Below are 27,862 nucleotides of genomic sequence, written 5' to 3'. Positions count from 1 at the left end.
TCCACACACATCTGTTGTATTCCATTCAGTGAGGCTTATTTATTCAGGTCCGTTCTGCTTGGAAATCAGGATTCAGAAATGATTCTACATTAACAGTTAATCCTACAATCAACTAATAATCAGATTTCCCTGGTTGTACTTTGCCATTATCTTTGTGCCATTTGAAAAAGATGTCTTCCAAACTATCTGCAGTCCTTCAAGAATGGGAGAGTCTAGAAAAGGATTTCCAACAACTCCAGGTAGGATTTTATAAGTGATGGGCACAATGACTCACTTTAGTGATCTGAATCTTTTGACGATGATGCAAGATTTGGTACATATGATTCACTAGCATTAAACTAAAAATGTGTCTGTGCTATTGGATCATAATGTCTTATGTTGACAGCTGAGGAGGATACATCCTTTACACACGGAGCTTTCTCATATGTCTTAAATGTGTTTCCTGTGATGTTTTAGGATTTGAAATTTCTTCCCATTGCACAGTTGATTAGACATTCTACTGGGAATGCATTGAAGAAGGCATTGGGCTTTCACAATGTGCTTTCACAAATGTTACGAATGATCAAATCACATGTCAAATCAGAACACATTACTGTGTTTATTGTGTGGAATAATCTTGTTTATCTATCTATCTATCTATCTATCTATCTATCTATCTATCTATCTATCTATCTATCTATCTATCTATCTATCTATCTATCTATCTATCTGTCTGTCTGTCTGTCTGTCTGTCTGTCTGTCTGTCTGTCTGTCTGTCTGTCTGTCTGTCTGTCTGTCTGTCATAGATAGATTAAGCTTCACCAAAGAATACAAGATTTTTTTCCAATGCCTTTAAAAATTTGTAAGCTGTACGCAACCATTCAGTATACCATATATAAACTTTGAACAGTGTTTTAGACTCATGGGATGTTAAGTATGTTACCTAGTGAACCAGAGTTAATGTATCCAATGATAGAGGCTTGAGCACTTTTGTATGTCACTCTGGATAAGGGCGTCTGCCAAATGCTGTAAATGTAAATGTAAATGTAAATACCACTCATTTAAGAAACAAACCTGAACGTGAAACAACACATTAAACACACTGATCCAACCTGACTGTTCACCTTCTCCACGCCCTAGTTCCATTTTGGCTTGACTTTCACCCACATAAGGTTATACATGACATGTTTGATCCATCATGCCATCATGAGGGCTGTAGGTTTTGCACTTCTGCTGTAAACCCAGAAACACAACATAATAAATGAGGCAAACGTGCTAACCACTAAGCCACCATGCCCCCCCACTGTAGATACTGAATGATTAATACTGTAGCAATATGCAGAACGACAGGCATGAATAATAAGCTGGAACTTTTAGTGGCTTTTTACACGGTATAGTGACAACTAGGGTACAGCATACAGACTGATATGAAGCTTGATGCATAAATGCTGCATACACATTATTATTTAAAAAAAAAACTGCATTCAAAATGGAAAAGGATTTTAAATAGAGATTGCAGTTTTGATTAATTTAGATATAATTTAGAGATTAGATACCGATAACCTGAACAGCATGTGCCAATCATTACAGGACACATCTTTTAGTTTATTCCAATTAATCATTCATGAATTCATGTATCATCTAGTACTACTTTCATTTTCTTCACACAAAGCACATGGCACATTTAATTACTGGATGGTTCATCTAAAGAACTTTCTCTTGTTAATAACTGCCTTAAGATTTTAATGAACATAAGGCTTTAAGCCATTAACATACTTGTATTGTTAATTAAAACATTCCACTCTCTTGCTCTCAGGAGACACATCAGCTTTACCTGCAGAAGCTGGATGAAGTCTCCAAGCTCCAGAACAGCTTTAGTGCCTCTATATCTCGCCAGAGGAAATGCTTAAAGGACATGTCACGTTCTCTAAAGACGTGAGGCGTGAATTTACTTTTCTGTCGTTCTATCCTTGTTATTCATTAAGTCACCTGTCTGTGCCAAGTTGTCTGCCATCTAATTCTTACTCTCTCTCATCTAACGTTTTCTTAATTTACACTATAAAGTCATGTTTTTAACCCTGTTACAGAGTCAGTAAGGGATTAACAGAAGAGGAAACAAAAAGTGTGGAAAAAATGAAGGGATGCCTTCAGGAGAGGCCTGCCATTTTCCTTCAGATGGAGACTTTCCTTCCAAAGAAAAATGGGTAATACAATATTACAGGCTAATAGCGTCACCATATGCTGGTTTTGGGTTTGACCTGTTCTCAATATTTAGCGTCGTCTCATATTTGTTTTGTCTTTCCTGAAGGTTATATCTCAGTCTTGTGCTTGGGAATGTGAACGTCAATCTTCTAAGCAAGCAGTCAAAGTAAGGAGTGATATATACAGTATTACGTTCCTGAGAAAAAAAGTATACAAAACGTAGTACAGGAAGTGATGTCATTGTTATAGTTCTTCTGTAAGGCTTAATGCTCCTTAAGGACTTTTCAGAAAAAAAATTTCACCTCAGTAACCATTCATGTATTACAGATTTTTTTCTCCAATGTTGCTACCAAATAATAAACCATCTCCAATAGTGCACACACTAGCAAAAATAAATGTACAAAACATTGATATGTATATAAGTTAGTACTCTGTGTTTGAGGGAAATTGTGTCTCGGGCCTTGTTTTGAGTGGAAAGCAAATACTTTGTATTTGTATCATTTAATATCAGGTCCAAGAAATTCAGGATTTTTCCCATTGCAGCATTTTTCAGTTCTGAGGCTTTTTAAGGCACCTTCTGAAGAGCTGCTGCTCTAGGAAGGATCTATGAATTAGATATATTTCACCTCTAGGTGGGAGTATTACATTTAATAATGGATCACAACATTATCTCAACATTATCTACAAACAAAACAAAAATGTTTGATAGTACTGACCTGATATATATATTGATAATCGTTCCATTTTCTTTTTTGTAATTTAATTATAGGAGTGCCTACAAAGATGAATATGAGATTTTTAAGCTATATGTGACTACACTCCTGCTCCTTATGGGGTTCGTCTGTCAGTTTTTAGTCACCTACAGGTAAGACTTATTATTTATACTATAGTATTTAAACTTCACTCTAAATTCAACCTGTAGTCTAACAAATCTCAGCTTATTAAAAAGTTATGAAAGTTAGCATTCAGCTGTATTCAAACTGAATTAGGATGCTTACCATTGTAGTGTGTTTTTATGTAAATTATAGTGAATATAATTTATGGTAGATAGATGTTTTGCTTGTAAACAAGTGATCAGACTCCTACGAAGCTTTGCAGAATAAAAGGCAGCTTTACTATGTTGTTGATTTGTGTAATATAGATTTGTCGATGCACTGCTGAACTTCCTCTTGGTATGGTACTACTGCACCTTAACAATTCGTGAGAGCATCCTTATCAGCAATGGGTCCAGGTTAGTGAGGGATCCTGGTTTGTTTTGGACACTTGCTTGGAAATGCTTTAGCCAAAGCCAGACAAACTCATCTGGTCAAAGGAGAATTCTGTTTTTATTTTGTAGATTTAAATTCCATAAACTTTTGTTCTGTATATAAGCAATAACCAGGTTATAATGATGATGTGCTTTCCACATCAGGATTAAGGGCTGGTGGGTTTTCCATCACTACATCTCAACCTTCCTATCTGGGGTCATGCTGACTTGGTAAGGGACTTACATCATTTTAGCACCCAAGCTTAGTGCAATGTATTAAACATTATTGCTTTGCTAAATTCAATTCAATGATATGAGAAAAACCTTTGAGCAGAACCAGACTATAAAGGGAAATGCATCCTCTTCTGGAACTATCTTCTGAACTATTACTCTTCCACATCTCTATAACATAAGATCAAATGGGATGAAGTCCTGAGATGTGCAGGACAGACTTTTATTATTATCCACTGAAGCATGGGTGAGAGCTGTGCATTAACTAAATTTGGAGAACTTTGTAATACTTGGGCACTTTTCAACCCAGAATTTTCTTGTTTTTAAATTCCCAACACTTATAATGCAGCCTTTAAATCCCATGGGAAGTTTGGACAGAACAAAAATGTGGATTCGCTACAGCTACTGTACCTAAGCACTTGATTGTGGATCACCGGTCCATAGATCAATAACTTCCTTTGTCACATGATCTACTAGCCCAGTAAAAATTTGATTCATTCTTTAATTATTTCCATGTTACTCTCAGTATTTGTGGTGGTTCTTAACCATGATGTTCTTGTTCTTTCTCAGGGCTGATGGTAAGCTGTATCAGATGTTCAGGAACCAGTTCCTTGCCTACTGCTTGTATCAAAGTATGACCTTTGTTCTAATCTGCGACTTTAATGCTGTTAGCAATTATTAGAATTGTTACATACGTCATTGTTTTTGCAGGTTTTGTGCAATTCCTTCAGTACTACTATCAAAGTGGATGTCTTTATAGACTGAAGGCTTTAGGGGAAAGACACAACATGGATTTGACAGTGGGTAAGGAGAAATTGTGTTAACACTTATGTCAGTAAAGTTTAAATTCTCTTCATGAAGTCCATGTCTCATTTATATATACATATATATATATATATATATATATATATATATATATATATATATATATATATATATATATATATATATATATATATATATATATATATATCAGACTCCTGGTTCTATTCAGACTCTTGAGCAGGGTTCTGAGCTCCACATTTCTGTATTTCTGGACTTCACTCCAGACCAAAGGTGCCCGATTTGACTCAGAAATCTCAGAGATCTTGAACTCTGACTCTTGAGCGAGGTTATGGACTCCACAATAGAGTTGCACTTCTGGGTTTGACTGCCGTATAGGCTTAGGATGCCAGACATGACTCAGAAACTAAAGTTAGGACTGTTGACCTGACTCAAACTCAAAAGCTATGTTTCTAGGCTTGACTCAGATTATATATAGAGACTACGATTCTAGATTTACGAGTCTGGACTTGTCTCAGGTTCATGATCTAGAAAATTGGATTTAACACAAACCTTAGAGCTAGACCTCATGCTCGAAAGCTGGGCATTTATACTTGAGTTTGATTTTGGACCTAGAACACTGGACCTGCCTCAAAAATGGCTTCCTAGTCTTAAGTTAGAACCGAGCTCAGATTTTAGAGCTAAGGTTAGAACTTTACGTGGATTCTAGACTAAACTCAGACTCTCCATTTAAGACTCCAGATTTCAGATCTAGGACTCCTGACTCTTCTCGATCTCTCGAGGTATCTAAGGATGGGTGGATTCAACCAAACTCTGGAGATAGAGAAAGAATTAAGTTGTGATTTGAATCGAGATGTGAGATTACAATAATGTGAGTGATACATTTTTCTGCTTTGTAGAAGGATTTCAGTCATGGATGTGGAGAGGGTTGACCTTTCTCCTGCCCTTTCTATTCTTTGGTCATGTAAGTATGCTTCTCTGTCCCTGATGCCAACAAAATGTCAAGGAAAACCTGACTGATATAAAGAACAGATTTAAAATCAAATCAAATAAATCATATATTGCTCTTATATTGATATTTTTACACTATGAGGGTAATAAATGTTGAATATGAGTACTATGGGCTGTTTTTTTCAGTTCTGGCAGCTTTTCAATGGTATCTCCCTGTTCAGAATGGCTCAACTTCCTGCATGTAAAGAGTGGCAGGTGAGATATTGCAAACCTACAACTTTCTCAAACATTATTTTATACATCATATACAGTATATATGCTTAATTTATTAGGTGCACCAATTTACTTATAACATGAAATATGGTGTAATACTACATATTGCACATTCTGATCCACTTAAGTCTATTCTTAATGTGGGGCATTAATTATAAAAGATTTAGAGCAACTTTTCCAACCTTTACTGTACATTTTTATATAAAGGCACAGCTGATCAATGGGCTCAGCAGTGAGTAATGATGCGGCTGGTGGAACTGTGATTTAGACTCAGTGGCTAAGCTACAATAAAATAAAATATAAAATATACAAAACCCAGTGCTTTCTATGGCAGCACATATACTAAAATTGGAACAATACAGAGAAGATTAGCATGGCCCATGTGCAAGGATGACACGCAAAATCGTGAAGCGTTTAGGGGGGCACGGTGGCTTAGCGGTTAGCACGTTCGTGTTGCGAGGTATTGTTAGCACTGTCTGCATACTGAGCGTCTGTTCTGTTCTGTCCTGTCCTGTCCTGTCCTGTCCTGTCCTGTCCTGTCTATTGCCCTGTTTTTGACCTTGCTTGTTTTTCATGTTTGTGAACGTTTGCTACCTGCCCTGACCTACGCCTGGATTATTGACTTCTGCTTTTTGATTTCCTTTGATGTTGTTGTTTGCCTGATGTGTGACCCTTGTCTGTCTTGGATATTGCCTAATAAACCAGCATTTGGATCTAACCTGTTTCACGTTCGTGACAGATGCTAACTGCATTTCATTGACTTTGTACATGTACTTTAAATAATGACAAAGTTGAATCTAATCTGATCTAATCTAATCTAAAAGTTTACAGGTTGTCATAGCACAGTTCTCACAGTCCCTTGTTTCTCAGTTGTACTTTTCTCGTCTATCTGCTATGCACAGTGTAATGTTTCGCCACCTCTTCCCCTCTCGTCAACACAACACACAACAACTGCTCAGCTTTGTTCAGACATAGATCGTACATAGCAGTAATCCACTACTATCTCAGCCATGAATATTTTTAGCAAATTATATTTCTCAAAGTGTGTCAAGGAGAGTAAGTTTTTAGTTACCAGAATGACCAGATTTTTAGTTCTAGATAAAGTTGTAATTTATTTTTTCTATGATTACTGTTTATTAAAAGGTGTTGAAATATTAAGTATGATTAATCTGCAGGGCTCTCAAGTTTTGAAGACAGGCAAGCATGACAAAACACCCCCCCCCCCCGAGAGTAAGGAACACTGACTGCAATTTAACCAAATACAAAGTATTTGTTTAGTTTCCATGTATTAATTTGTGTGTGTGTGTGTGTGTGTGTGTGTGTGTGTGTGTGTGTGTGTGAGTGAGTGAGAGAGAGAGAGAGAGAGAGAGAGAGAGAGAGAGAGAGAGATATTATGACTGGTGTTGTTTATTGTAAGTGTTTGTTGCCTTTTTGGACTCCTTTAACATTTGTAATGTTGCTCCCATTTAAAACAGTTCAGCTCAAGCCCAGCCATTTTTAGGGTCATGATTGAAGACAATGTCCCGTCCAGAGACAAACTGTGTTGAGGTTTTGTTCAAACCGACCATCAAAAATACCTTCTCTAATGTTTTTTTTTTTCCATTGGATGTTGCATTAAATCTTACCCGGATATACCCAAATATATGATAAATAGTCAAAAAGTTTTTTCTGCATGAGAAATCCGATGTGTGGCGGGACAGCGTGAGAAAAAACCCAAATGCGTGACTGTCACTCTCAATGCGTGACACTTGACAGCCCTGAATCTGTAAACATAAACACGTGATGCAATCACCTTAAATTAATTTTAAATGTATCCTTTCTCCTTTTCTCCAGGTCTCTGTGTGTGGGATTTGCTTTTTAGTTTTATTTACAGGCAACTTCTTCACTACCCTTGCAGTGGTGCGTCACAAGCTGAAAAACAAGAGCCATGGAAAAAGCAAGAGTTCATAAACTTTATTGCTGTCCATAATTTATATTTCAAAACTGGATTTTTTTGGACTACTTTTACACCATTTTTGACTCAAGAATATTTTAATGATATATAATATGGAAACTTCAAAATAAAAGCTCAATAACTGGTCAATCCTATGTTTTTTTCTAGTATGTTTGTTACACTTAGAAAACCATGTCCTATGAGGGTGATGTGCAAAATACAACTGTACAACTACAGAGGCATAAAGTTGATGAGCCACACAATGAAGCTATAGGAAAGAGTAGTTGAAGCTAGGCTAAGAAAGGAAGTGGATATTTGTGAGGAGCAGAATGGCTGCATGCCCAGAAAGAGCACAACTGATGCAATTTTTGCTCTGAGAATGTTCATGGAGAAGTACAGAGATGGTCAGAAGGAGCTGCATTGCGTCTTTGTAGATTTAGAGAACGTGTATCACAGGGTGCCGAGAGAGGAGATATGGTACTGTATGAGGATATCAGGAGTGGCAGGGAGTAGTTCAGGATATGTATGTGAGGAGTATGACAGCAGTGAGATGTGCTGTAGATCAGACAGAAGAGTTCAAGGTGGAGGTGGGGCTACGTCAAGGATCGACTTGGAGTCCCTTTTTGTTTGCTACGGTGATGGACAGGTTGAGAGATGAAGTCAGATAGGATTCTCCAGGGACAATGATGTTTGCGGATGACATTGTGATCTGTAGTGAGAATAAGGAGAACAACTGGAAAGGTGGAGGTCTGCTTTGGAAAGAAGAGGAATGAAAGTCAGTCCTAGTATGACAGAATACATGTGTATGACCAAGAGGGAGGGAAGTAGAACTATGAAGATACAGGGGGCTGAGGTCAAGAAGGTGGGGTCAACCATCCAGTGTGATGGGGAGTGTGGAAAAGAGATGAATAGGTGAGTGCAGGAGAGGTGGAGTGTCAGGAGTGTTGTGTGAGAGAAGAGTGTCAGCAAGAATCAAAGGAAAGGTGTAGAAGACAGTAGTGAGAAGCTCTGCTGTATGGGTTAGAGACTGGAGCAGGTAGGGAAAGACATGAGGCAGAGATGGAGGTAGCAGACATGAGGATGTTGAGGTTCTCTTTAGGAGTGACGAGGATGGACAGGATTAGGAACGAGCACATCAGAGGGACAGCTCAGGTTGTCTGTTTTAGAGACAAGGACAGAGAGGCTAGATTGAGATGGTTTGGACATGTACAGAGGAGGGAGATGGTTATATTGGTAGAAGGATGTTGGAGATGGAGCTGCCAGGTTAGAGGTCAAGAGGAAGGACAAAGAGGAGATTATATGGATGTGTTGAAAGAGGACATGAAGGTAATTGGTGCGAGGTTAGAGGATGCCCATGTCCTCATCGTTGAACCCAAACTACTGAGGGTGAGCTAGCGGGTTGGTCATTAGAGAAAACACTGAACAGGTGTGCGTGATTCAAATGCATGACATGGAAATGTGACAAGCTGGGGCCAAAGATATAGCCCTGATTCTTGGACCCTATGCATAGACAGTGTATGGGTGCCTCTTTCCTATCATCTCATGTATAGTAATTTATAAGTTACATTATGCTCATATTTTGATCTAGATCCATAAATTCTGCCTATATATTTCATCTTTTACACTTTGCATGTTATTTTAAGGTTTAGAGTGAGATAAGAATGTTGATCACTGGCTTTGGAACATATTTTTTCTCTTATCAGCCTTATATATTCAATTTAATTCAATTTATTTGTATAGCGCCTTTAACAATTCACACAGTCTCAAAGCAGCTTTACAGAAGTATAGAAACAGAAGAGGAAAAATATAATAATAATAATAATAATAATAATAATAATAATAATAATAATAATAATAATAATAATAATATAAAAATGAATACATGCATTTAAAGTTTTAAATTAATTAAAAAATATTAATTTCAAATTTCAAATCCTATATATCTCTAAAATCTGTCCCTATTGAGCAAGCCGGAGGCAACAGTGGCAAGGAAAAACTCCCTGAGATGACATGAGGAATAAAGCAGACAGTAGGAAACCCATCCTCATTTACAGTAGGTAGCACTGGACAGGAAATAATGTAAATGTAAATTATACACCAGTTTATAATAGTACAACCGAGAACTCCTGAGGAACTTACAGGTCATCGCAAACTCTGAGTTCACCACAGATTCAATTCAATTCAATTCAAGTTTATTTGTATAGCGCTTTTTGTAATTGACACTGTCTCAAAGCAGCTTTACAGAACATAAAAAAGAAAGTTTAATATAAAGAATAATATAACTATTAATAGAATACAAAATTCAAAATTAATATTAGATATATTGTGTATGTATTTATCCCCTATGAGCAAGTCTGAGGTGCCTCAGGCAGCAGTGGGGAGGAAAAACTCCCTTAGATGGTAAAGGAAGAAACCTTGAGAGGAACCAGACTCAAAGGGGAACCTCATCCTCATATGGGTGACACTGGAGGGTGTGATTATAAATATACAGTCTGGCAAATGTTGTATAGATGCAAAATATCATATGGAGTTCAGATCTCCTCTTAGTATCGCAGCGTCCAACTGGAGATGGTAGATCTCTAGATGCCTCAAGATTCTCAGAGTCGGCTTCATCTCAGTGGAGGTCCAAATTCATCATCGCATGGAAGACGATCTGATCTGGTACAATTTCTGGATGCCTCGAGATGGGTAGAAAGAGAGAAGCAGTGGAAAGGGATTAACATATCTGCTGTTCATAATATTTGCAATTCTGATGTAATAGTGCACAATATTATGGGATGTATTATGTGTACGCCAGACCGTATAGCTGACTGACACAACAATGGTTCAAAGAAAGCACGACAGTCTCCAGGCGGCTCCATCCACAACAATCCCATGAGTCACTAGCTGACAATGTAGATCGATCCCCAGCAGGGTGACCACCGGGCAACGAGACTCCAATATGGGGTAAAACATCTGGTTTTGTGAAGCAGCTCCATAAGAAGAGACGATCAGTCTAGGAACTCGGAATACTGGGAATGGAATATAGTCAAATGCAGATTATCATGCTCTGTAGCAGTGATGATGTTACACACAACATGACACCACCATATTCTCATGTGCTCTCTAAGGGGGAAAAAACATAAGAAGTTGTTTCCCATTACTTTCTTTTTTTTCCCTCTCATCCTTCGATTTTCCTTTTTATTTGTTGCCTGAATTTCGTTTGGGCGTTTATGTCAAGTCAAGTCAAGTCAAGTCAAGTCAAGTCAAGTCAAGTCACCTTTATTGTCACATCACCACGGCACATGTGCCATGGTGAGTGAAATTCTTGGGAGCGAGCTCCAGAAATTGCAGAATCATTTACATACAATAATAAGAAACATAAATAGAACAATTTACAAACAGGTTAAAAAAATAAATAAAAAAATGCTCAGTACCATTGAAATGTGCAAATGCGGAAAATGTGGAAAGGATGCAATGTGCTCATACATAGTCAGTACACACAGTGTACTACTAGACATATATATATATATATATATATATATATATATATATATATATATATATATACCCATACATATATGTATGTATAAGTATAAATATAAATAATATATATAAGTATAAGTATTATATACATGTAATATATATGTATCATGTAAGGTGCAACAGACTAAATCGTTTGTAAGACTAAATCGTATTAATTGTAAAATACTTCATTTATAAATGTAAATTCTTAAAAAAAAATTACATATGTTATTATATATTCTTCTAAATGAAGAACAAGGAATGTATTTATATTAGATTCTCAATTTTTTTTAATCTCATTTTCTCCCACATATACGATATTTATCTTTGAATTCCTTTTTAAGTATTGTTTATTTCTCCCTTGCATACTGGTTCATTGCTATCTGTTGTCAATCATAAAAACAAGCCCCGCCTCTTTTCCCATAATTCCCCAGTCAAAACAACATGGCTGCCTCCTTGTGTGCGCATTTCTGAGCCTCGCTAGCTTAGTTCTTCTCAGTCCAACTTCGAATTAGATCGCTTACGTGATTGTTCTTCACGCGAGTATGAATGAGGAAGACTGACCAGTAATAATGATGTTACATTTAGCCTTGATAGCAAATTCTCTGTCCTTTGTATCCGCCGCTGAGATGGCAGGTGAGTGTGTTAGCTTGCTAACAAGCTAACTAGCAAGCAGCTCTGTACACATTGTCACTCCTGTGATAGTTAGCCAAGTGCCTTCTAAACCACTGGGGTAGAGAACACGCTAGCAGCCCTACATGGAGTCCATGACGTGTGTGTTATTAACTGAATACTGACTCAATGTTTTGTGAAATCGAACACTAAAACTCTGAATCATTGAAGACTTTAAAGTCAGTAAATAATGGCACAAGTTTTGCACAAGTTGGTAGCCTAGTGTTTAATTTGCTGGGCTACCAAATCAGAAGGTTGTGAGTTCGATTCCCACGTCCATCAAGCTGATGATGTATCATTTGGCTGATTTAATAATAATCTCTCACACTAAAGAACATTTGAATTATGACTCAACATGTGGGACTGTTATAGGGGCTGTAATTACACTACACTGCTGCACTGTGAACCTCAACTGACTGCTCTGTGTACATACTGCATTACTGCATTGCACAAAACAAATATTGCACCTTATACATATTCTGATTTGGGGTCTCTGATGGTCCAGTGGCAGGATCACAAGCCCTCAATGCAGTGGTCATAGTGCAGTTTCCAGCCACTGAGGGGTTAACTGTCAGTGCCATCCCAAGCACGGATAACACGGGAGGGTTCTGTTAGGAAGGGCACCCTGGTGTAAAACCTGTACCAAAATCAAGTATGTGGATAGGATGGATCTGCTACGTTGACGCCGAACAGCGAGCAGTCACACCTTAACACTCAATTGCAATCAGATGTATAAAATGAGATAAAAATGTAAGTTGCTCTGTATAAGGGTGTCTGCTAAATATAAGGAACATGGTTCCTGCTAATGGTTCTGTAAGCATTGTCGGTTTATCTGTCCTAATGGGCTGATCTGCATAACTATAGAAAATCTAATATTGTGCTGTTTTTCAGGGTGTCTGGACATTGCCTGGCTTTACACCGAAGCCTTCCTTTTGGCCGCATGGCACAGCAGATTATACGTGTACACTGCAGCTGCGCTTCTTATCGGGTTATATTTAACAGTGAATATGACCATGAAAAAGGTATGAATATAGTTTTATGTATTATTCTCCGTCTGTGAGATAATGTTTTAAACACAGTATGTTAAACATGATCAATTATTACGTGAATATAAGGAAGCGACCTTTATAGTAAACGTATGTGATTTTTAAAAATGTACTTATTGTATGCTTATTTACTGAAGAAGCTGGTCAACCCTGCACAAGCCAAAGTTTCCAAATCGGAGAAGCCGAAGGCACAAACACCTGATAAAGAGAAGGTTGTCAGTGTTGCCGGTGTAAGGATTTTCTACGGGTCACAAACCGGAACTGCGAAGGTTTGCATTATTTCTGGTCAAACACACGATTACGTTCGGTTAACAGATACTGAGAGATTTGTAGAATTAACCGTTGATTAGTAGCTCAGGACTAATGTATGAAGAAGTTTATTTTTCTAACATTATTACACTGTACAGTAGGTTGTGAGCAGGGCAGGTGGCCTGAGGCTGCACTTATTTACATGAAAGCTGCCTGACTTGCTTTTTGGTGAGAAAATGAGTTGAAATGTCTGAAACTGCACTTTAATAGAACTTCATTAGAAACACTTTTAATCTACGTATACAGTATTTAGTGATGAGACTTTTTCCTTCTGAATCTTCTTGAATCGAGACATTTCTTAGAACACCTTGCTATTGGCAATCACATGCTGCGTCTTAATTCACTTACTATCCAAACGCAGTATTATTTAAAATTAGAATCATGTATCTGAAATGTTTGCATGTATCCTGAAGGTAGCAAGATAATCTACTTCTGGCAGGTTTCTGAAGCACGGATCCATGTATACTTTTTCAGCTAATGTTGCCCACAACTCCTTACGCGAGGGAGGGCGAGTTTTGTGAAGATTTGCTTTGACAAATTTAACTGGCACACGTGGTAGCTAGGACCTAATGTCTGTGATGCTTTAATATCTAAGTGTAGGAACTTAAACGTTTTTTATCGTCATATTGAAAAATAAATCAAACAAACGCTTAAACGATATATCAGGAAATGAAGTAGTGTACATTGTATAAGGAATAACGGAACAAAGATAAGCTGAAATGTAACAAATACGGTGGAAATGCATGTATCTAGGCACAGCTCCGTCCCATAAGGTGTTAATGTGTCCCAGTGCTTGCGTACTCTTTTGTTACGCACTTACCGATATTTACTTTTTATTCACAAATTGAGTACAGAGTATAAGTAGGTGAACTAGGACACAGCAAAAAGGCCAGAATTTGAAGTGGTCATTGCCACACTGGTAATAACACGCTTAAAGCTGATCATCTAAGGCCAGATAAAAGATTGTCTGCTTTAAGAGGCTTGTACTGTATATAACTTGTACTGCATCACTTTTGCTCAGGGTTTTGCCAGAGAGCTGGCAGAAGAGGTTCAGGCACTTGGGTTCCAGTCTGAAGTGATCGACTTGAAGGATTATGACCCAGAGGACAAGTTATCAGATGAGGTGAGCGGTTGTGATCATGAACCAGCTACATGATTTTCATTCCTTTACTCCGAATAAGTAGACGACACAAATGAGCTTTGAGGATAAAACATTTACATTTACGGTATTTGGCACACACCCTTATACAGAGTGACTTCCGAGCTATTAAGTGTTAAGGGCCTTGCTCAGGGGCCCAGCAGTAGCAGCTTTTTGTGTACCTGGGATTCAAACTCACGACCTTCCAAGCAGTAGACCAACATCTCAATAACTAGGCTACCACATCCCCAAGCCATGTAAAAGCCACCCAAGCCACAGTATTCACCTTCAGGTAGACATTTAGGGGCTCAACTGGTTAAGCCTCGGTTGTTGATCGGTGGATCGGGGTTAAAGGCCCAGCACAGCCAAGCTGCCACTGCTGGGCCCTTGAGCAAGGCCCTCATCCTTCCCTGCTCCAGGGGCGCTGTATCATAACTGCCCCTATACTCTGACCCCAACCTCCTCAGTTGGGGTATGTAAAGAAAAGAATTCCACTGTGCTGTAATGTATATGTGGTGATAATAAAGGCTTCTACACACACACACACACACACACACACACACACACACACACACACACACACACACACACACCCCAGTTCTAATTCTAATTCTAGACAGTACTATAGCGTCGAAGCGCACACACACACACATACACACACTCTCAGGGACACTTTTATCCCACTGGCTGATGATGTATCATTTGGCTGATTTAATAATAATCTCTCACACTAAAGAACATTTGCATTATGACTCAACATGTGGGACTGTTATAGGGGCTGTAATTACACTACACTGCTGCACTGTGAACCTCAACTGACTGCACATAACTGCTCTGAGTACATACTGCATTACATCCAGAATGTCTTGTTTGCACAAACCAAATATTGCACCTTATACATATTCTGTTTTGGGGTCTCTGATGGTCCAGTGGCAGGATCACAAGCCCTCAATGCAGTGGCCATAGTGCAGTTTCCAGCCACCGAGGGGTTAACTGTCAGTGCCATCTCAAGCACGGATAACACGGGAGGGTTCTGTTAGGAAGGACATTTCAACACCTTATCACATTATCAGCACACATGATAGTAGGTAGCTACATGCTAAGGCTAACTTTTTTCTGTGTTAATGATAAAAATAATGTTATGTACTTTCTCGATTACAACCTCCGTTTATATAAATTACACGGAGCTGCACGAACACGTCAGATTCGACGCATTTGGATGCCAATGTAGGTTCACAAAGCCATGAGCATTAACAGTAAAGCAACATCCGCCGTTGTTGATGTGTTTGTCGCTGCTGCGCTAACGTTGCTGGGTCACGTGACACGTATACAGTGACGTCAGACTCGGCTCTGTGACGGCTCTCTAACCGATGGAAAGGCAAACAGGTTCTTGGAAGGTTCGCCAGTGGAACCAATTTTGAACCAGCACCAGCACGGGTTCTGAACCAGCACCCGCTTCTTTCTGGTGGAAAAGGGGTATATGTGGCCCAAAGACGTGTCCATGCATGTGAAGGAGGTCATTATTAGGCTGAAATATAAAACAGTTCAGGATATGACCATGAATACTTTCTTTTTTTTCTTGGTATCACAAATCCATATCAAGGTGAAAGTTTGAAACGTTTATGTTTTATGGTTATGTTTTAGCTCCCAAACTTTGGAATAGTCTTCCTGATAGTGTTCGGGGCTCAGACACACTTTCCCAGTTTAAATGTAGATTAAAAACTCATCTCTTTAGTCAGGCGAACACATAATACATCCTATAGTATCATGCACCAGTACATCAGACCTGCACATTTTTATGAACAGCAGATATGTTAATCCCTTTCCACTGCTTCTCTCTTTGTACCCATCCCGAGGCATCCAGACACTGTACCAGCTCCCAGCGTCCTCTGTGGGACGAAGCCTTTGGACGTCCACTGAGCCGAGGTCGACTCTAAGAATCCTGAGACATCTCCAGTTAGACTCTGTGATACTAAGGAGATCGGAAGTCCTTGAACCTTACACCAATACAACATTTAACTGACTGTATATTACAATCACACCCCCAGTGTCACCCATATGAGGATGGGTTTCCCCTTGAGTCCGGTTCCTCTCAAGGTTTCTTCCTTTACCAATTTAAGGGAGTTTTTCCTTGCCACAGCTGCCTGAGTCACCTCAGACTTGCTCATAGGGGAATAAATACATACACATTGTGAACTAAATATATCTAATATTAATCTAGAATTTTTATTCTGTAAATTCTTATTTCTTTTATTATTTATTATTTCCTTTATCATTAATTATGTTTACCTTCTGCTCTATGTTTATGTTCTGTAAAGCTGCTTTGAGACAATGTCTATTGTAATGTCTATCGCTATACAAATAAACTTGAATTGAATTGAAATATGTGATGCAGTACAGACTGTATCAGTGTAATTAATCTCCAATGTATCCTGGATTTACTGATCTCACATCCTTGTCAATAAGTCAGTGATTAGTAACTGTTCCGAATTGTGTTCTTTCTCCCTACAGTGCACCAGTAAAACCATCTGTGTGTTCCTCATGGCCACCTACACTGACGGCAAGCCGACCGAGAGTGCCCAATGGTTCTATAAATGGCTGGAGGAGGCATCCACTGACTTCCGCTATGGCAAAACCTACCTGAAAGGAATGAGATACGCCGTCTTCGGCCTGGGGAACTCCGTGTACGTCGGTCATTACAACACGGTGAGAAGCTCTTAAAGCCCTTTAGCTCTAACTCTATGCCAGTGATATGTTGGATGTTTTCAGCCACATGTGTGTAGCGAGCAGAAGTCAACTAATCACTAGGAAAATAGCAGATTTAGTGGCCAGAACTAATAGATTATTAACTCCCATTAGTAGGCTTTTGAGAGCATTTTCTAGAGTCTCTTTTCTCTTTGTTTTATCCATCGACCATGTGTTTAAACGCAAGTCGTTTCAGTTTCTTCATGTTTCAAGCAGGATCTACAAAACTATTAGTTCACACTACTAGTTTACTCGTCGCATTACACAAATCATCCAAGGATTCATCACGATCATCAATATCAGTATGTACACCATACGGCGGAACGTATGTGAACGCCTGACCACGACGCCCATGTGCTCCTCCTACCCCTCCTGATTTCTGTTGCGACAAAATTGGAGGCATGTATTTGTCTTTAATCTGCCTTTACTGGAACTGAGGCTCGAACCTGTTCTAGCATGACGATGTCCCTGTGGACGGAGAGAGTTCCATGACATGGCTCGAGAAGGTTGGAGTGGAAGAACTCGAGTTTCCTGCACTGCACAAAGCCCTGACACTGAATCAACCCACTGAACACCTTTGGGATTATTTGGAACACTCTTTCCAATCCGTACTTATTAACCCAGCACCGGGGTCTGATCTCACTAACTCTCTTGTGGCTGAATGAACACACAACCACACAATCATGCTTCAACATCTAGTGGACAACCTTCCCAGAAGACTTGTGCTTATTATAACACTTTTTTATTTTCAGGAGCAGGAAAGAAATGACCACATCTCCCTCTCTCCTTCTCTACGTTCAACTTATTTGTTTATATTAATGTATGTAACTAGATACTGTGGCGACTCACTGCCACAAGAGGCTGAACGAAGGATTGCACGGGGGGGAAGGTGGCATCATTCAGTCATTCATTCATTCATTTTCTACCGCTTATCCGAACTTCTCGGGTCACGGGGAGCCTGTGCCAATCCCAGGCTTCATTGGGCATCAAGGCAGGATACACCCTGGACGGAGTGCCAACCCATCACAGGGCACACACACACTCTCATTCACTCACACACTCACACACTACGGACAATTTTCCAGAGATGCCAATCAACCTACCATGCATGTCTTTGGACCAGGGGAGGAAACCGGAGTACCCCGGAGGAAACCCCGAGGCACGGGGAGAACATGCAAACTCCACACACACAAGGTGGAGGCGGGAATCAAACCCCCAACCCTGGAGGTGTGAGGCAAACATGCTAACCACTAAGCCACCATGCCCCCCCCAGGGTGGCATCAACAAACTGAGGAGGCCAAACAAGCATATATTTAACGCCAATAATAAAGGAAGAACCTAAAGAGTACACTTAAACATCATGGGTAGCAACACTCAACAGCCTGAGCACTGGAGTGGTGTCTGAGTCCTTCCAGCAGGGGTCGGTCCGGATCTCCAGAAGAGCTTTGTAGGGAGTAGCGAAACCCAGGAGGCTTGCAGGTTTCTCTGGGCGAATGTGTGTGAGAGAGCAGAGAACATTAAGTCATTAACTTTGGCCACCTAAGGCTCTTCACTTCTCTGAAGGTGCAGCTCCTTACGCAGCTTGTTTGACTTCTTGCCGAGGGTGAAGAGTTAGGAGCTACGCTCCAGTTGGCCAAATGAGTTTTTGGTTAGAAAATGTCAGCGGTGCATGCTTTGCCAACACAATACCTACCTCATCATTCATTAGGATTAAATCAATACTGTTATTAATGTAGATTACTGAGCAGCCAAACACATTTATATGTATGGCATTTGGAATTTCTTCTCAAGAACAACTCGTACTTAAATGTCTTTATTAATGTGTACATCCTGATACTGGTTAACAAGCTCATGGAATATTATCGGTCTAAAAACTTGTTTGGGAGGATATATAGTGAGAGTCACTCACAGAGAACACGCAGTTTTTGTGCTGAGGCCATCCTTAAAAATATTCTTGTTTCGTTACCCGACCGACCCTGTCAATTTAGGGCAGACTCAAATTATTATTATTTTTTTTTTTTGCTTTAAGTCCGACCGACTTGCCGGTTGTAAATTTGCGTTAAGACCGACCAATTTTTTTGTTTTTTTAACTCTTCAAACAACTAATACAAAAGCAATAAAATAATATTAATTATATTTCAGTAAGTATTGTAAATAGATAAATTGCCTTGGCCTACATACAAACGAAGGCTACGTTCTTTCTTTTAAGTAAAAACCCGTGAAGTCATCTATGTTGGCGTCTAACTATTGGTTAACGGATGTCACACTATGGCCTGTGCTTTCGCTTCGTCTCAAACTCTCATTCACTGACAGAAGTTCTGGACAAACTGTCCAGCATCAAAATAAGGTTTACAATGATGCGCCTGAAGGCATGGGTTAAAGACCCAGTCAGTGACGTCACAATATGCTAATTTGTTTAAAGTCATAGCTACGTAATCAGCATCACCAAAATTGTACCTTTTTTTTTTTTTTTTTTACATTGAAACTTGAAAAAAAATATAGAATATAGACCTACCTACTGACCCCCCCCCCCTTTTTTTTTATGTTACTGTTACTGCAAACCAGAATATTTTTTACGGTTGGCTGATTTATTAAAATTCAGAGAGCCAAATGTTTTCCACCTCATTTACAGTTCTAGATTTTGAATAATCAAGAAACCGAGAGTGTGAAAGAACTAAAAAGATCAACTTCAACAAACACTTAATCCATTTCCAGGTTGGCAAAAATGTGGACAAGTGGCTGTGGATGCTGAGCGCAGCCCGCGTCATGAGCCGCCGTGAAGGCGACTGTGACGTGGTGAAAAGCAGAAATGGCAGCATCCAGGCTGACTTCCAGGCGTGGAAAGTTGATTTCCTGTGGCGCCTTCAGGCCCTGGCGAAAGGCGAGAAGAAGACGTGCAGCTGCGAGTGCGAAAAAGGCTCTTGCAAGAATAAAAAGAAGCACCATGAGGAAGCGGAGGGCGAGAAGCACAGCTCTGAGGCAAGACCATCTATATCTGGCATCTTTTATAACTTGTGTTGTCATGGTAACCAAACCTGTGCCCTGTTATTCATGGCACCTGAATGTAAATGGATTCTGGGCAGCGGGTGAACACATTTCTGTACACCAGGGCCACTTAGGCATCTGTGTATCTGGTATAGCGTGGATTTGTTTTATTTCTAGGCAATATGTTTCCCTAAATATAAAAAAATAACAATAATATTATAAAAAAATAGCATTTTTATTTCTCACAGTGGTTTTGTTTGCGTTGATGGCTGCAAACTTTGTTGGGGAAACGTTTTATATTAAAAACTATATACACAGTGCTGTTGGATTCTCAAATCTGATTGGTCAGATGTTTTTGATTAATTTCCTATACAGTGATACCTCGAGATACATGTGCCGTAATTTTCGGGAGCCCGTTTTGAGCATTGGATCCGTTAAAAAATTTGAACTTGTGTGACTACACCGAATCCGATATGTTCCATTTAAGTATACAGTAGCATTAAGAGCGTACAGTAGCGAGTAAGTGAACGAAAGTGAAAGTGTAATTCCTCCTAACTCCTCCGCCTGTTTCCTCCTCCCTCAACCTCTGTGCGCATCTTCCGTAAAGTAACACCAGTTTATTTATTTAACCTTCTCTTTTATTACTGTATGTTTTTATACAATATTTGTCATTTATAAATACAGGTACTGAACATTTTTCATATTCAAAACACAAACAAAACAACTGGAGTGGAATTTTGTGAGCCGGAACGGATTGCTTCAGATACGAGCAATTTGAGATGCGAGCAAAAGGTCACGGAACGAATTAACTCGTATCTCGAGGTATTACTGTATCTGCAGCTATATCTAGCAGTAGTGTCAGTTGGCATGCACAGGGACATCACATAGACTCCTGGACCCGGATTCATAAATATTCTAAGAATGACCTCAGAAAGCTCCAAATTGAGCGTATACATTTCTAACTAGGAATCTTATCTTCAGAGGGATTCAGGACCAATCTGAGTAACTCTGGGAAAGGAAAATATACCAACTATTATCTTAGAGAGGAGGCGGGGCTTAACCCCGTTACTAGGTATGACACGTTATTATGAAAACTGTGATTGGTTGCCAAGAAAAAAATAAGGAGCACTTTTGAAATCTGGTGTATTATAAACCTTCACTTTGTCTCTATGTTAAGATATTTAAGGCTTTATCGTGTAGGGATTACGTTCGTGACCGAACAGGTTAGAGATGCTCTAACATTTGTACGTTACTAATGTAATAAATGTAATGTAAATGTACATAGTGCAAAATTATATCTTTCTGCCACCACAATGGTATACAGTATTTTATATATATATATATACAGCACTGTGCAAAAGTTTTAGGCAGGTGTGAAAAAAATGCTGTAAACAAAGAATGCTTACAGAAATGTAATTAATGAGCGTTTATTTCTGTCAATTTACAAAATCTAAATCTAAATCCAATCAATATTTGGTGTTACTACATTTTGCCTTCAAACCAGCATGAAGCGATGGCACGGCCCCCACAGAGCCCTGATCTCAACATCATCGAGTGTGTCTGGGATATGAAGAGACAGAAGGATGTGAGAAAGCCGACATCCACAGAAGATCTGTGGTTAGTTCTCCAAGATGTTAGGAACAACCTCCCAGCCGGGTGCCTTCAAAAACTGTGTGCTAGTGTGCCTAGAAGAATTGCTGCTGTTTTGAAGGCAAAGGCTGGTCACAGCAAATATTGATTAGATTTAGATTTGTCTTTTGTTCATTCACTGCATTTTGTTCATGTATGATAAGAAATGTTTAACACTTGCATTTTTGAAAGCATTCTTTGTTTACAGCATTTTTTCACACCTGCCTAAAACTTTTGCACAGTAATATATATATATATATATGTATATATGTATATGCCATTTCTGCACTGTGTTTGAAATGTTATCTGTAATATGATTGATCACAAGAGTAATCCCTACACGATCTAATCTGTATCATCTTATTAACTCACTATCGTTATTAGTATCATAACTCACTCGCTGTATTAGAGGAAATAAAATCCTTCATGATATACTGGGTGTGTACTGAACACGGTGGCGTGTTTGACGTCGTAGGAGCTGTTTGAGTCCAGCAGCGATCCAGAGTCTGAAGGCGAGGAGCAGAAAGCTCACGGCTCCGTCATCGACATGGAGGATCTCGGAAACGTCATGAACAACATGAAGAAAGCCAAGGTATGTGTAGTTCATCAGTCACCATCGGCAAGGAGAAAGAGGTTGATCAGAAGAGGGTGGACATGATGACATGTTTCTTTAACTTTCTGGTTGTAAGAGATATCTTATTGTGATAAGGGTTCAATTCAAGACCTTGGTTACTGCTTCTGAGCTGATGATACGGTTATGGCAGGGTATAGAGGTCTTCACGGGTCCACTTGGATCTTAAAATCCGAGGTTAGACCCGAGACCCAAACGGGTTCGGGTCTAAAAGTTTCACATGTGCCTCGGACACGGGTCGGGTCTAATAATAGTGGCATCGAGTCTCGGGTAATTTAAAATGAATGTGTTTTTAAAATTCGAACGGACCCGAGAAGACCCGAACTACTGTATCTTGTGTGTGTGTGCATCGACTCGAGTCCTTTTCCAACCTCTCCTCTGTTTGTCAAGACCGCTTGCGACATGCGGCTGGCGACGTGTGGATGGCGGTAAGCTAATTTTCATCGAAACAAACCTGTCAATCAATTTTGAATCCACGCTGTAGCGGTTATTTAGTGTAGAGTTACTCAACATTCGGGTCCAGTCGGGTTAAAAAAATATTGTCGTCGGACTCGGGTCTAATTTTTTTGGGTTTGTCTCGGGTCGGGTCTTTCTTAAAAAAAAAAATATGCACATCGGGTTCGGGTAAAAAGTGATTCGGGTCACTTCGGGTCGGGTACATTTCTTTAGACCCGAGAAGACCTCTAGCAGGGTATCTCCAAGACACTGACCGAGTCTCACAGTGATGTAGGGAGGTCCAAATCACTGAAGGACTATTAATAGGACACAAATATTAGAATCTCATCTCTTGAATCCTGATTCTGTCCAGGCATCTTCACAGCCACATCCTGTACTAAGTGTAAAAGAGGATAGATCTACTTACATACACTTATATACGAGGCATTACAGTAGTGTAACGGAGATGAAAATAAAGCATGTGTGAGATGATCTTCAGAAAAATTCCCAAGCGTTGCACATTAATTGATTTCTCAGAATTTTCTAATTTTGATGACAACCGAGGGACTCCTACACAGCAACGACTAGTACAAATGCCAAAACATTTCCCGGGGCTCAAAAAGGAAACGCAATGCATTTAAGGAGCAGGGGATGTAAACCTTTGAGCAAGTTATTGGTTCGAATCTCAGGTCCACCAATATCAGGTCCACCACGGCCCCTGAGCGAGGCCTTTAACCCTCAATGGACATTAAAATGAAATTAAAAAAAAAAAAGTAAGTCACTCTGGATAAGAGTGTCTGCTAAATGCTGTAAATGTGTACGAGCCTCTCACTTGTCCTCAGCACAAAAAGACAGATCTCGGGATCATATTAGCTGCTGCTTCTCCTGGAGAGGCTCCAAAATGCAGACGATGTTGGAAAAGTAAATAACGTGCAGAACATAGAGGATGTTTTAGAAGATCAGCGAGTCGACGATCCTCCAGCACATGGTGTTCAGAATCACGCTGGTGAAAACTTTTGTGTACATTCAGCTACTTTTGTGTCTTCTGGACTCATCTGTTATGTGAAATAGTTTAATCAGGGCAGAGCTAAAGAAACAAAAAACACGGCAATTTTTTTTATTCTGAACATTTTAGAGATTCTGCTTGATGTCACTAATCTCATCCACACCAGCTTATATTTTATCTCGTTTTTATATTTTGGCTCATTAACAGCTCGTTGGACCTGGGATTCGAACTCACAACCTTCCGAGTAATAGTCCATCACCTTAACCACTAAGCTACCTTATCCCACAAGCAGCTTATGACCTCAACTATAAATGTTGATGATTATTATTATTCACTCACACTCGGAGCAGAGACGGACGTCTTGATAACAACCTTAGGATCCGCTCATAAGCTACTGCTGTCTACATACTGGCTCACCGAGGTGATGAAAAAGCAAAAACTTGTATTTTTGTATTTACAGTCCTTTCACAGCAGGTGGCACAAGTGAACGCAGATTCATGTGCATGCTTGACATTTGACTAAAGTCTACACAGAATCAGTAAAGACTCGAGTCTGTGCCGTGGAGTGTTCAACAACTGACGTGCCCTTTTCCTTTACCTAATGTGTGATCACTACAGAGCTCGTTAGAAAGAATTTTATTCCTCTAGTCATTTTAAAATGATCCTTTTGGGCAACTGGCGTGTCCAAGCTTTTAAAAAAACGGCACTGTATGGAACTTACAGTGATAGATAGATGGAGAGAATCTGCGGCTCCATTGAATGAGACGGAGCGGCAGATGGTTTGCTACAGTAGACAGCAGCTCCGGCAGGCGCCGCGAGCGTTTACGTAACTGTGAACTGTGATCACTGACGCCCACTCAGCAGGTCTGTACGGAGGAGTGATTCATGAGATGGATCCCCCTCGCAACAAACACACACACACACACACACACACACACACACACACACACACACACACACACACACACACACAAAAGTGACGGAATAGCACATAACCCCCTTCAGTTGTGCATTCTATTCAGAATAATTACACAGAATCGAAAGTGGGAATCTTGTGCGATCAGCTGCTGAGTGTTAAGTCGTGTTGATCCTAAGTTTAAATGTACGTGTGTTTAGGTTTCTGTTACTGGAAATACCATGCGGCTCTTTTTTAAACGTTTATTTATTTATTTATTTATTTATTTATTTATTTATTTATTTATTTATTTTTATAGAGAATAAAAAAAAATATTGCTACAAGACAGTGGAGGGATTTTGAGATCGTATAAATGATCATCACAGAAATGAGCCGAAAAAAATCAAGCAAACTCTGCGATATTTGGAAAACAGCCATTTATTTATTTATTTATTTATTTATTTATTTATTTTTAAATTTCCACAGATGTTCAACAGATTTGGGCCAAAACACATCACATCCTACGTTCCGCCAGAGCCCTTTTCGGTTCATGTGCGTCGGACACGTGTACAGCTTTTATAGAAAGTCAGTAAATACGGACATTCCAATTTTGACAATTTAAGTAATTTTCAAAAAGGGAAAAAAACCCCCAGAAAATTAACACACACAAAAAAACAACAAAACACATTTACGGCATTTAGCAGACGCCCTTATCTAAAGCAACCTGCAAAAGTTCTTCGTCTCTAACAATGAATACATTAACGCAGGTTCATTCGGTTACAGACTTAGAAACCCATCAACCTAAAATCCTGTTCCTTTTTTTTATATACACACAAAACAAACAGGGAAAATAAGTGCTAGTTTAAGCGCTTCAGGAAAATGAGGTCCTCACTCGTCGTTTGAAGAAATGTACATTTACAGTTCCGGCGTTTAGCAGACACCTTCATCCAGAACGAATTGAGGGTCAAGGGCCTTGCACGGGGGGCCGAGCAGTGGCAGCTTGGTGAACCTGGGATTCGAACTCATGCCCTTCTGATTTGTATTCCAACACCTTAACTACTAGGCTACGTCGTCCCTGAAGACAGTCGGTCACTCAGCTGTTCAAACATCTAGTGGAAGGTTATTTTACTACCTCTGTGCCAGAACAAAGCAGAGTCATGATGTATACCTAGCTGTTTCCCTGACCCATGGTGGGACCAGTCGAGAGCACACAAAACACTCAAAAAGCTGCAACAAAATGAAGCATTTATTAATAATAATAAAGAGGAGGTGGATCTGTCGTTTTAATGAAATTCATTCATTTATTTATTTATTTTTTAACATGCTGACACACAGACCTCTAACTGAGTGTGTCGCTTTTGATGGAACTAAATTTGGCAAAGCTCTGCATAAAGCTTTCCACTGAAGTAGTAAGATGACAGCTAGGACTAATCCTTCATCTCTTCAGTGGTCCGTGTGTTTGGTCTGCTGCTAAAATACACCGCTTTACACCATTACGCTGTCCCTCGCATGTCTTCTGTACATCACGTGTGCTCTTGGAGAGGTATGGACATGTCTGGCCCTACAGAGCAGCTCATTTCTCTTATTAAATAAGATTGAATAATATAATAAGAATAACATTGGTGGAGCTGCTGTCATTATGATTCACTTCAGCTGTCTCCTAATGGATGAAGCACCATCTTGATTGTATTTATGAGACTTCACTTTTCAGTATGATCCATTTATTCACGAAAGAAGTTTGGTTCCACTTAGAAATGAAAAGTGTGACACGATTGCATCTTCTGATCATACAGTTATAGAAGGGACCGTTTTTTATAATCGCACTCTTTGGTGTAAGTCAGATGATCCACAGGAACAGGGAGCACCACAGACTAATGAGACACACAGCGGTAGGGCATCAGGGTGGATAGGCAGATCCGGAGAGCAGAAGCGACCAGGAACACGGGGTACTCGAGTGTGGCATGTGTAGCAGTAGAGAGGGAAAATCTAAGATGTCATTATTAGACAACGTGAACTTTAAAAGAAAAGTGTCCCCAGCACAACCCAGCAGGATTGACTCCTGGTGTCCTCAGTATAGCAACTGCAGACTTGCAGCCATAACGTTTCTGCATGTCTGAATGTCGCTTCGGGCGACTATTTTAGTTCTTGTACCACGTGACCTCATGCATGCACCCCCATTTATATAGTGTAGGAACATATTGAGGAGTAGAATATACAGTGGATTTGAATTCGGAGTATTTAGACCCCTTTCGCTTTTTATTTTGTTTTATGTTGCTGAATTAGGGCAGTGGTCCCCAACCTTTTTTTCGCCGCGGACCGGTCAATGTTTGATAATTTTACCGCGGACCGCTGGGGGTGGGGGGTGGTGTCTGGCTATACAATTAAATTAAAATGAATCATTTTAATGTAATTGTATTTAAACCTGCCTTTTTAACTCACTACAACGCTAAATCAATGAGAACCCCGAGCTTGTTTCTTTGCAGCAAGACAGTTCCATCTGGGGTAATAGGAGACAATGACACCCGAAGTGTGTTGCTTATGTCCAGTTTATTCTGTTGTTTTGTTTTGGTTGCCGTCACTGCAGAAAACCCCGCTTCACACAGATAGCATGTCAGAAATGGCAATAGGGATTTAAGTGCTGTGGTGACAATCTCAGGGTATTCCGTTAAATTTGAGCAAACACAATATACACGTACACCAGTAAATAAAATGGAAATAGTTTAATGTTCCTTGGGCGGCCCGGTACCATTTTATCCACGGACCATTACCGGTCTGCAGCCCGGGGGTTGGGGACCACTGGATTAGGGGGATTTTCTACCATTCTTTTTTGCAGATCCTCTCAAGCTCAGTCACGTTGTATGGTGGCTGTTGGTGCACAGCCATTTTCAGGTCTCTCCAGACATGTTTAATAGGCTTCAAATAAGGACATAAGGACATTGTCCCTAAACCACTCCTGTGATGTATTGGCTGTGTAGTTAAAGTCGTTGTCATGTTGGAAGGTGATCCTGAGGTGCTGAGTGGTCCTGAGTGTCTTGTCCAGACCAGAGAATCTTGTTTCTCACAGTTCGAGAGCCCTTCATATGCAGGTGTTCATGTGTTTTGTACTCAGGAGGGGCTTCGTTTAGCCACACTGCCAAATCCCAGATCAGTGTAGGGCTGCAGTGATGATTGGAACCTTGTCTCATCTCCACACAGGATCTCTTGAACTCAGAGTGACCAGCAGATTCTCGGTCACCTTTCTTACTAAGGCCCTTCTCTCCCAATTGCTCA

General features: G+C 39.7%; 2 protein-coding genes and 1 pseudogene across 3 annotated transcripts in view; all 3 read left to right on the top strand.

The window, feature by feature from the left end:
• On the top strand, positions 1–7,748 carry tmem120ab (transmembrane protein 120Ab). Its single transcript, XM_027136502.2, has 12 exons — positions 1–239; positions 1,796–1,914; positions 2,067–2,183; positions 2,288–2,347; positions 2,951–3,046; positions 3,323–3,412; positions 3,593–3,658; positions 4,229–4,290; positions 4,370–4,462; positions 5,341–5,405; positions 5,579–5,647; positions 7,499–7,748. Exons 1-12 carry the CDS (start codon positions 171–173, stop codon positions 7,613–7,615), a joined length of 1,023 nt encoding a protein of 340 aa, XP_026992303.2. The 5' UTR covers positions 1–170; the 3' UTR covers positions 7,616–7,748.
• LOC113636916 lies at positions 5,984–6,082 on the top strand (annotated as a pseudogene).
• A 3,785-nt stretch (positions 7,749–11,533) lies between the features above and the next one.
• tyw1 (tRNA-yW synthesizing protein 1 homolog (S. cerevisiae)) overlaps positions 11,534–27,862 on the top strand; it is a 74,297-nt gene continuing 57,968 nt past the window's right edge. Inside the window, exons 1-7 of one of the 2 annotated variants that reach the window (XM_027136826.2) lie at positions 11,534–11,738; positions 12,666–12,796; positions 12,961–13,089; positions 14,151–14,252; positions 16,779–16,973; positions 19,728–19,991; positions 22,102–22,218. In XM_027136826.2, coding sequence (XP_026992627.2) covers positions 11,675–11,738; positions 12,666–12,796; positions 12,961–13,089; positions 14,151–14,252; positions 16,779–16,973; positions 19,728–19,991; positions 22,102–22,218 — 1,002 coding nt within the window. In that variant the 5' untranslated portion in view covers positions 11,534–11,674. Of the gene's footprint in view, positions 11,739–12,665; positions 12,797–12,957; positions 13,090–14,150; positions 14,253–16,778; positions 16,974–19,727; positions 19,992–22,101; positions 22,219–27,862 lie in introns of both variants that reach the window. The other variant, XM_027136822.2, reaches the window with a different exon arrangement.

The sequence above is a fragment of the Tachysurus fulvidraco genome, chromosome 11 (genome assembly GCF_022655615.1).
Source record: "Tachysurus fulvidraco isolate hzauxx_2018 chromosome 11, HZAU_PFXX_2.0, whole genome shotgun sequence".
Classification (NCBI taxonomy): Eukaryota; Metazoa; Chordata; class Actinopteri; order Siluriformes; family Bagridae; genus Tachysurus; species Tachysurus fulvidraco.
The sequence above is the reverse complement of the archived record's forward strand: the minus strand, read 5'-3'. Positions and strand labels throughout refer to the sequence as shown.

Coding starts and splice junctions, on each gene's coding strand:
- tmem120ab (XM_027136502.2), top strand. CDS start 171: ATGTCTTCCAAACTATCTGCAGTCCTTCAAGAATGGGAGAGTCTAGAA. Junction 240..1,795: donor AGGATTTCCAACAACTCCAG/GTAGGATTTTAT, acceptor TCTTGCTCTCAG/GAGACACATCAGCTTTACCT. Junction 3,659..4,228: donor TCTGGGGTCATGCTGACTTG/GTAAGGGACTTA, acceptor GTTCTTTCTCAG/GGCTGATGGTAAGCTGTATC.